At 49.3% G+C, this 10,464-nt stretch overlaps 1 protein-coding gene across 1 annotated transcript in view; it reads right to left on the bottom strand.

Annotated features, from left to right (window-relative positions):
- Positions 1 to 1,779: 1,779 nt before the first annotated feature.
- The window catches only part of LINC02898 (long intergenic non-protein coding RNA 2898), a 20,024-nt gene continuing 11,339 nt past the window's right edge, over positions 1,780 to 10,464 (bottom strand). Inside the window, 4 exon segments of the mRNA XM_027113913.1 lie at positions 1,780 to 1,893; positions 1,895 to 1,953; positions 1,956 to 1,976; positions 1,979 to 2,060. Coding sequence (XP_026969714.1) covers positions 1,780 to 1,893; positions 1,895 to 1,953; positions 1,956 to 1,976; positions 1,979 to 2,060 — 276 coding nt within the window.

The following is a 10,464-nucleotide window of genomic DNA, read 5'->3' as shown; positions in this document are numbered from 1 at the left end:
CCCAACTCACAGTCTAGAGTCCCTGGGAATCCCCTGGCAAGACCCTCCTCCAAACTTGAGCGGGACCCTGAGACCCAGCATCTCCAGACACTGCCTCCTCAAACCCTCCCACCCAGGACACTTCTCCCCTGGAAGACACCTGGGAGCTCTTCTCTCCTGGCCACACCAGGAGACAAAAGCTTCTGGAACTGGGGCACATCAAGTGTCCGGGTAGTGCCAGCACAGTGGAGAGGTTATCTGGGCCTGAACGGGAGTTATCATCAGCCTGCCCCATCCAGAGAAGTTTCTGGAAATTTCAGTCACCAAAATCTTCCTGCCTGTTGAAATGATGCAGTCACACACTCGGTTGACATGGACTTCTCTATCCTAACAAGCTCTAGAATGAGACTAACCCAAGGCCCGGTATCTGTAGAATGTCTAGTGTGGGGCTACGAAAGGAAAAACCAAATCTCTCCTCTTTCCCCCTGCACGAAGCGTGTCTTTTATTCTCTGTATTTCTGACGCTTTGCTCTGTGGTCTTGCTGACACTGGATGGACTGTTTCTCCCAGCGTTAGCCAGTTCCTAGAGATAGTAAGAGACTCACCTGCTGGTACACCTTTTATATGCAAACCAAACAATTCAGAGTCCAAATCGTCAGCCACCTCCTTTATAAGTCTCTTACACTCCAAAGCGATATCCCCAGCCCTAGCCTCCCAGGACCAGGGTTCAGACAGCTAGGGACGGCCCCTGGGCACTAGAACCTGCTGAAATTATTCACACTAGCCAATCCTAAATCTGCTTACCCTGCCTGCCCATTCCTTGATGTGAAAGCCACAATAAAGGCTCTTGCCCAGGGGCTTCCCTGGTGGAGCAGTGGTTAAGAATCCGCCTGCCAGTGCAGGCGACACGGGCTCGAGCCCTAGTCTGGGAAGATCCCACATGCTGCAGAGCACCTAAGCCTGGGCGCCGCAACTACGGAGCCTGACCTCTAGAGCCTGCGAGCCACAACTACTGAGCCCGTGTGCCACAACTACTGAAGCCCACGTGCCTAGAGCCCGTGCTCTGCAACAAGAGAAGCCACCACAATGAGAAGCTCATGCACCGCAATGAAGAGTCGCTCCCGCTCGCCACAACTAGAGAAAGCCACCCCCCCGCGCAGCAACAAAGACCCAATGCGGCCAAAAATAAATTAATTAATTTTTTTAAAAAAGAGGGCTCTTGCCCACATTTCCCTTAATTCTCTCTGCCTCCTGACTGACCCTGGTGCTTCCCGGTGTGTCCCCCACCATGGTGTGGCTTGACCCTTTCTCTTGGGATGCTATGAGTATAACAAAGTATCTTTTCAATGACAATTGTTTCCTGATCCCCTGACCTGTTGGCCTCACCATACCTGAATAATAATAAAACCTACATTTTAAAACACCCTCTTTTCCCCACACCTTCCCCTCCCATGAGATCCTCAGAGCTCTCCTCCCTCAGAACCTACAGGCTGCCCCAGGCATCTTCCATCCCAGTCCCATTAGCTCTGGCCTCCTTCCCCCTGCCCACCCCTGCAGCCCCAGTTAGGGGCCACAGCCTCCACTGCCTCTGGGGACAGAAGCAGTGCAATCCCAGCTCCAGCAGGGGATTCTAGAGGCGATGGCCGTGGGACGGTCTTTATTCCTCGGTTCCCAAGAGAGACTGTACCCAAAGCGCAGAGAGGTGGCATGAGCTCTGAGCCATACACTGGTTTACTCATCCATCATTCGTCTATTCATCAATCATTCATCCCCCCATCAATCATTCATCTGCTTATTTATTCATTCCGTTTGTCTGTACCTCTTCCTCACTTCGCTTGCTGCAGATGCTGGCCCTCTCCTCCTTTGATCTGTCCCCTGTTTCTGTGGCAGCAGCTCAGCAGAGGCCTTCTGATGTCACTTTGTCAATTACCTGGATGAGAGGGTATCTCCCTCTCAGAGGAGCCTGAGACAACCAAAGGGACAGCGTAAAGCTGTCCCTGCCTGGAAGTGCCCTTCCATTGCAGGCTCCGGCCTCCTGGTCCATGGGTCAGTGGAGGGGTGGGGAGGGGCTGCAGAGGGATCTTCAGGGCCAAAAAAGAATAACGGTTTTAGACTTGCCTCACAGCTGCTTGAAAACCGCTTTTCTGGGGGGCAGGGGGCTGCAGGAGACTCAGCCTCCAGGCCTGGCTGTGAGGCCCGGGCTCAGCACTTTGCTGGGGTCCAGAGAGCATGGAATGGGGCAACCTGGGGCTAGAGTTTTAGAGGCCTAAGCTGCTAGCCTCCGACAAGCCTGGCAGCTTCCACCCACGCCACGCCCCCTCACCGCAGAAAGTCTCCTCTCAGCCAGCAGCCAGAGACCCTTTTACGTGAGTCAGATCATGTCCCGCTCTGCTCAAGTGGCCTCCATGGCCTCCCATTCACTCAGCACAGAAGCCCAGGCCCCAGAGGATCTGGTCCCACTCACATCTCACTTACTCCCTCTTTTCAGGCCCCCCTGGCCTTGTCCATCCTCAACTCACCTGCCACACTCTGACCTTAACACTTTTGCCCTAAGTTGTTTCCCGTCTTTTTCTCCGGAATACTCTTGACCCCTGGGGCGCTCTTGAAAGTGACTCACTTCTCATTTCTTCCAAGTCTTTGCTTAATTGGCACTTTCTCCAGGAGCCTACCCTGACCCATCATATTTAAAATTGCAAACCACACACACGCACACACACACACGCGCGTGCACACACCATTCTCAACCCCCTTACTCCTTGGCACTTATCACCTTCTAACACACTCTAGAATTTTCTGATTATTTCTACTGTTTCTTGTCTGTCTCCAAGGGCTGGAATGCAACCTCCAGGAGAGCAAGGAGTCTTTGTCTGTTTTCTTCACTGATGTATCCCAAGGGGGTACCCATGGATGCCTGGTACATAAGAGGAGCTCAGTAAAGCATTCTCTGGATGTAAGAATGAATGAATGACTGGGCTCTGGGAAGCTCCGAGAGTAAAGCTTGTGAAACCACAGACTGTGTAAGTTGGGGCTTCCTGGGGTCGAATTTAGAAGGTCCACACTGACCTCTAGCAGCTGTACAGAGGAGAAAGAAGCCGGGCAGCTCACCCACTGCCAGCCTTCTCAGGGAGAGAAGGTAGGCAGAGGCATCAGCGGGGATTGCGCTAACTCGAGATGCCAGCTCTGTGCCGCTCTGGGGCTGGCCCGTGCTCTGGATGTCATTAGCTGATTTGTTCTGCTCTGCAGAATGTACTTTTCGTATTTAGGCAGAAAAAAACAGCTTTCGGTCCTCGTGCCCTTTCTTCTGTGAGCTGTAGCACATGGCCTGCTTATTATGAATTAATCCTCTAAAGAGCATGTTCATTATTCTAATTTAATTGTGCGTCGTTTCAGAAAATAACTAAACCCAGCGCGGAATAAACTCCAACGCTGATCGGTTTTCAAGAAGTTAACCTAAGACAAAATACTGCTAGAGGGCAGCAGCAATTTGGAATCATTAAAGGGAACCCATGTAAATAATAAAAACAAAACTTATATGCAGAATTAAATTAAGGAATAGGAAATTAAATTTGTGAATCTGATCTCAAATTGAGGCCCTATATGCACAGGCTTACCCTGGCTTGGCTCTTTGCTCAGGAGGGTTGGGGCACGAAGGTTCTGCAGAGATTCCCAGCCCAGGGAAGTGGCGGACAGGAGCGAGCTCGCAGGCCTCCCCTCCTGGGTGACAGCGTGCCGTCCCGGGAAGAGGGATGTGGGCTGGAGGGGGAGAGAGGGGGTTTCCCTCCCACGGGGCCTCCTCGGAGGAAGATGAAAGCCACATCGTCACAGCTACATCTGGATGACTCCTGTCGAGCGCCGGTGACTGGCGGAGGAGAACCAACCGTCCCCAGCCAAGAGTCTGCACTGCGCGCTGGAGGATGCACAGGAAATGAGGCAGATGGATGCAGGCTGCTGCATCGAGATGCTGGGAGCCTTTTGCCCCAGGCAGAGCAGCCGCTCCAACCCCGCTCCACCCCTGTGGCCCGGGCACCCTCCCACAGGTAACCCAGCTCAGGACAGGGACTGGGGGACTTGCCCCCTGCCCTGGCAGCAGCCCCTAAGCAGAGTCCCGACATCTACCAACACCGTGGGAGCCCGGTTCCACACACGCGAGATGCAGATTCCAACATCGGACAAATAGTCCTCTTGGCAGGCAGGCAAAGAGGGAGAAGAGGAAGGGAGAGGAGTAGGGGACGGGAGAGAGCAGACTTGCAGACTGTAAGTTGTCTGAGAGTTAGGGGTACCAGGGGCCAAGTTTGCACCATGGCTCAGACTTCACTCTATAGTTCTCCGGGATTGTTAGACCTGTCCCAGGGGTGTCTTCTCTCCTTCTTCCTCCCACTCCCATCCCTACCCAGCTCTCTTCCTCTCGTCTGGCCCCCCACTTCTCCAAGTGGAAAGAGCCCAGCCTGCAGAGTCACAGCCTGGTTTGCGTCACAGTTCTTTCTCTTACTTGGTATTGGAGCTTGAGGGGGACTATCTCGCCTTTCTTCACCTCAGTTTCCTCTTGTGTAATAATAGTAATACCTGCTTCCTTGGTTTGTTACCAAGGAGTAAATGAGATAAAACACCTGGCCCAGAGAAGGCACACAGGCATTTCTGCCTTTTCATTTTCTGCTTCATCAGCTCAGGCCCACACACTCTACACAGAAATACACACATGTGCACACACGCAGGCTCCATCCTCGTCAAAAGCCTTAGGCTGTGTTTCCAGAACACCACAACTAGTCTTTTTAAAAATCCAGTCAACCAACTCCTTGCCTTGATTCACAAGGGCAAGCATTTAAACACACGGCCATATTCCAGAATCTGAGTGAAGTTTTCCATTTCTATCTTCATTTTCGGTACTACACAGACAAGTTAGTCACCTCAGACCCTTTTTTGAAACAAAGAGGGAGTGTAAGCAAAGAAAGCCCAAAAAACCACAAAATTATGCACGTAATTTAGGCCACAGTGATACTGATTGGTAAGTTCATTAAACAGTGATTGCACCTAAGAATACCAAACATGGAGATAACAAGGGCAGAAAAGGCTAAGAGTCCTCTTGAATTCCCTGGCTGTTTCCCCTGATCTTACTTTACTAACTGCTTATTAAAGACTGTGCTAGCTCTCTTGCCCATCCCATGATGTGTACCTATAAGTTAGGGCACCATGATCTACAGCAAATCTTGGCTCTCCCAGAATGAACTCAGAACCCCCATCAAAGAAAAATTATTCATGACGTCAGTTAAAGATGGTAAAGCAGATTTTATTCCGGATGCGGGGCTGCTGCTGAAATGAGTTCGTGTTAGTGGAGAGAGATTGGGCTCAATTCTGGGTACAGCAAGGAAAAGTGGGAATTTATAGCCAAGGAGCAGGGTGGGGATGAGTGGATAGAAAATTACTAAGAGGAGGCATCAGGGCTGGGGTGGGCGGAGTGGGGGGATTCTGGCTAAACTGACCTAGCAGGATTCTTGCTGAAGGCAGGCTACGGTGATCAGACACTACCTGGGGGACGGTGGGGGATGAGGAACACAATCAGGTGACAAGGGTGATCCGATCACCAGAGCAGAGGATTCTGACTAAACTGACAGCAGGATTCTTGCTAAACCTGGATCATGAAGAGATGAACACAGAAGCCCGAAGTTTAGGGCCTGATTGAGAAGAGAATTCAGAGGAGACCGAGTAGAGTTTGGTCAAGGAGAGGATCTTTGTCACCCTAGAGCAGCAGTGTGGCCAGATCCACGACCAGCGGAAGATCCCCCATCCGTGGAAAGGAAGCTGGAGAGCCAAGCTGGGCCTGAGGCTCCCAGAGACCAGGCTGGGTAACCTGAAGGTAAGGACAGGGGCAGAAGGCCACAGTGGTGGCCTGCACTTAAACCAAGGGGCACATGCTGCAAAATGACCCCTCGGCCCTTAAGAAAAAGCCACCCAGATCTCTTAGACGCACAAAACACATGGTACAAGAAAGCTTTCAAAGGGGCCTTGTCCCACAGGACCCACCTGAGGGGGGTTAATTCCGAGGCTGGCGTGAGCTTGGTTGGTTCAATGGTTTCTGTATTTTTGATCCTGGATGAAAACTTCTGCATCCAGTGGATGGACTTGTCTGCCCAGGAGGGCATCTGCGTGGGGACAGCCTCACCATGTGACCATGAAGTTCAAGTCATGTCTACCCAATAGAAGAGCTTCCAAGCTGGCTGCACCTTAAAGGGCCAGACTGGTTTCTCTCAACCAAGCAAACTCCCTCCCAAATAAAGTCCATATTGCTCGGCTTATGTGACCCACCCACACATAAAATCACCCATTATTGGATAATAATATTGCTGATAATACTAGCAATAATAGTCCACACTCATTGCGAGCTTGCTTCTTGTCAAACATTTGTTCTGAGTGCTTTGTAAGAATTCGCTTACTTAGGAGCTTCCCTGGTGGCGCAGTGGTTGAGAGTCCGCCTGCCGATGCAGGGGACGTGGGTTCGTGCCCCGGAGCGGGAGGATCCCACATGCCGCAGAGCGGCTGGGCCTGTGAGCCATGGCCGCTGAGCCTGCACGTCCGGAGCCTGTGCTCCGCAACGGGAGAGGCCACAACAGTGAGAGGCCCGCGTAGCGCAAAAAAAAAAAAAAAAAAAAAAAAAGAATTAGCTTACTTAATACTCACAACAACCAAATGAAATAGGTATTATTGTTCTCATTCTATAGATGAGGAAACTGAGACCCAGGGAAATCGAGCCACTTGCCCATTATAACAACAAAACATAGCAGTGCTGGGGTTTGAACCCATTTAAGAACCTTTGGAAGCTTAGCCATTTTTACTTATTAAAATAACCTTTTTACACACACATATACACACACACGTGTGCACACAAAGATTCTGGAGCCTCCCAACCACAATACAGTGCTTCCTGTTGGTCACCAGCTCCCCTGTCCACAAATCTATCCACAGTGACCCTAAATCTAGGCCACACAGTAAAGAGAGTACACTGGACCTTCAGTGACCCACATCTGGAAAGCAGGCCCATGTTTTCAAATGCCTTCACACCACTTTCTCCCCTGGTCCTCATGGCTGCGTCTTCATGGTCGTCCTTGCCTTTAGGCAAGTGTTGTGGCCTGGGCTCTGCGGGATGCACGGTTTATAGACAAGACCAGCCTTTACTCCATTTCACAGTCAACACAGGCTTGGCATCTAGGAGAACGTTCCTGGATGAAACAGCCTTGTCAGTTTGCCGGTACTCGTTTAAATTCCAGACCCTGGTTTTTAAGATACACACATCTGCTGTGGGACTATGTATTGCGATAGAAGAAAATAGAAATGGTTTTCCATTGTATCTGTATTATTAGATTTGACCTACCATTGAAACAGCAAAGAAAGAGTGAAAAATTAAAGGTGATTTGATATTAGCCTCCTATTCATATTAGAAAAAGTAACTGCTTCTGCGGTTTTCCTCACAGAGGTGTCTTTATTCATTTGACATGCCTTTAATAAGTAATTCTAGTTGTCTGGTTGCCAAGAAAGATTTCCTACAGGCAGACTTGAAAGTGACTCGGAACTCTTTGCATGCCCAGCTTCAAATGATCCCAGAAGAGCAAACATTCAGCTTCCCTTCAGACTTCTGAAGTGTGGGAATAACATGAAAGAATGAACAGGAATCGTTCTGCAGCCTGCACATCCTAGGAGTGGAGCTGGCTGGCAGAGGCTGCGGCTGGGTCTACACGGACCAGGCATAGTGAGATTTGAAATAATCTCATGCAGTTCACCAAACCAAATGATTTGTTTCAAGGAAGGAAATCTACTTTGGGGCCAGAAGGATCCAGGTCAGTCATACACAGACTGAGTTTTCCTCTGCTTGGGTAGCCCTGGAGTGGGCAGAGAAAGACGGGGAAGACCACCACGACTGTTCTCACGGAGTCACAACCAAAGAGCACACACTGTGAATAGGTATGAATATTCACTACAGGGATTACTTATTCCTCTACATATACCAGGCTACGTGGGTAACATACATAACCTCATATAGTCCTCAAAACAACAACAGTCCTATCTATGAGGTAATTGTTGCCATTTTACAGATGTGAAAACTGAGCCTCTGAGAGGTTACATGACTTGCCCAGGACACACAGTTTGGGAGGCAGAGGTCGGCTAGCTGTTCATCAAGCATTTCCCTATTCCTCCTGGACTCACACCTAGATGCCATTTCCAGGCCCCCTTGCAGGCAGACGCAGCCATCTGACTCAATTCTGACCAATAGAAAGTGGGTGGAGGGCTTCCCTGGTGGTGCAGTGGTTGAGAGTCCGCCTGCCGATGCAGGGGACACGGGTTCGTGCCCCGGTACGGGAAGATCCCACGTGCCGCGGAGCGGCTGGGCCCGTGAGCCATGGCCGCTGAGCCTGCGCGTCCAGAGCCTGTGCTCCGCAACGGGAGAGGCCACAACAGTGAGAGGCCCGCATACCGCAAAAAAATTAAAAAAAGTAAATTGGGTGGAAGTGACATAAGTCATTTCCAGGTCTGGCACATAAAACCTGCCCATACACAATTCTCTCTTCTCCCACCCAGTGGCCGAATGAGAGGATGCCGAGGACCTAGAGGAGGGTAAAGTCTGAATATGGAAGAATCCAGGATGCTCAGTAACTGCTCTGAGCAGAGGCCGTTCCTCATCACTGCTCCTGCAGGGGACGGTGATGTGAGCTGGAAACAATCTACTGTGTTAAACCACTGAAATTTGCCGATTGTTGGTTCCAGCAGAAAACCTAAACTCAAGGACTCTGAAGTCCATGCTCTTAGCCCTTTCCTTGTCTGGAACTGTACTAGGTCTGATCAACCCTCCCCAGGGGACACTGGGACCCTCTAACTTTTTTTGAGTCTCATCCCTCTTCCTGCTCTACTAGGCCTGAGGTGGTGATTTCTTAGCTTTCCACTTTCCTATCTATGCAGACATATTCCTGGTTTTTGAGAATCTGATCAAAGCTACTCCTTCTATCTCTCAGTTAATCCCTCCCCATGTGGGCCTCTGGGCCTCTGATTGTCTGTGATTTCTCCTCTCCCACGTGGACACATCAGATACATCACTAGTGTCTCTTCCACCCTTGCCCTGCCCTCCCTTCCTCAGCCAGTGCTGTGTTCTGGCCTTCATCATATCTCGCCTGGTGTAATCGTAACACCCTCCAAACGTGTCTCTTCCCCTCCTTCCCATCATCCTATTGCCTCCAAAAAGGATCTTCATGAAATAGCTGAGGCCCCAGCATCCCCTGAATTACATTTCCCCATGTGAAGTCTAACAATAATAAAAATGTAAATGCTTTTGAACATGCAATTCCATGTCTATGAAGTTACAGATACATGCACAAAATGATTTATATACAAGGATATTAACTGTCTCATTGTTTGAAGTAGCAAAAGACTGGAAACATCAAATGTCCATCAGTGGAGTCTTGTTAAGTAAACTATGGAGCACAATGAGTTTTGCCTAAAAATCTACAGAATCGATGGTTAAGTATGGTGAGCAAGATCCAAGTAAGTGTATACAACATGTTAATATTCGTGTTTTTAAAGTATTGGGGAGATATATTCCCATATGTTTGCAAAGACATGGAATGTCTCTGAAAGAATGCACAAGAAAGTGTCAGTAGCATTTGCTTCTGGGAAGAGAACTGAGTGACCAGAAATCAGGGATGGGAGGGAGACTTACTTTTCACTGAATATACGTTTGTATTGTTTGAAGATTTTACTCTGTACATGTATTATTTTAAAACAATAAAATGTGACTTGCTAGTGCTTCTTTGATAAAATCCAAATCCTTTAGTATAAAACGAAAGACTTTCCAAGTTCTAGCTCCAACACGTTTTTCCTGCTGGCCCTCTCATGCTACTACACGGTTCTCAGAACATTCCTTGTACATCCCCATCTCTCTGCCTTTGTTTAGGGCTCTCCTTCTCCTGGAAAGTCCTGATACTGATAGGCAGGAACTCATCTCATCTGAGTTCTTTATAACTTTATAAAGTTATAAAGTTTATAAAGTTATTTTCTTTATAACTTTTCTTTTCTTTATAACTTTATACTATGGCCCTTGATCCCAGTTTGCTGTGTGTTAGAGGTAGGTGTCTTTCCTACAATGATATCTTAGACATAGCAAGTGTTCAAAATATGTCAGTGCCTTGAACCAAATTTATAATTCCACATGTCTCAGCCACAGCTTCTAAGAACGGCTGGGAAGGGGGTAAGGGATGGGCTCACCCGTCCCCGCAGCTAAGGAGTAGAATCTGGAACCCACCCCATCAGGCTGGGGGCTGGACAAGGTCAGTAATACATCTCAGCCTGGGACATTCTGCAAGACTGGACGTCCTTCCTCTGGTCCTCTCCCAAGGTCACCCCCCTCCCCATCTCTTTGTCCAAAGACCCACCAAGTCAATGGTGTGGCTCTGCTCAGGATTGAGCCTTGGCTCTGTGGAATTGGGCCCAAGAGAGGGAGAGGGAGAG

Source organism: Aethalodelphis obliquidens, unplaced genomic scaffold (assembly GCF_003676395.1).
Source record: "Aethalodelphis obliquidens isolate GAN/ISIS:26980383/991018 unplaced genomic scaffold, ASM367639v1 scaffold12, whole genome shotgun sequence".
Classification (NCBI taxonomy): domain Eukaryota; kingdom Metazoa; phylum Chordata; class Mammalia; order Artiodactyla; family Delphinidae; genus Aethalodelphis; species Aethalodelphis obliquidens.
Note: the sequence above shows the minus strand (reverse complement) of the source record. Positions and strands in the feature narration are given on the sequence as shown.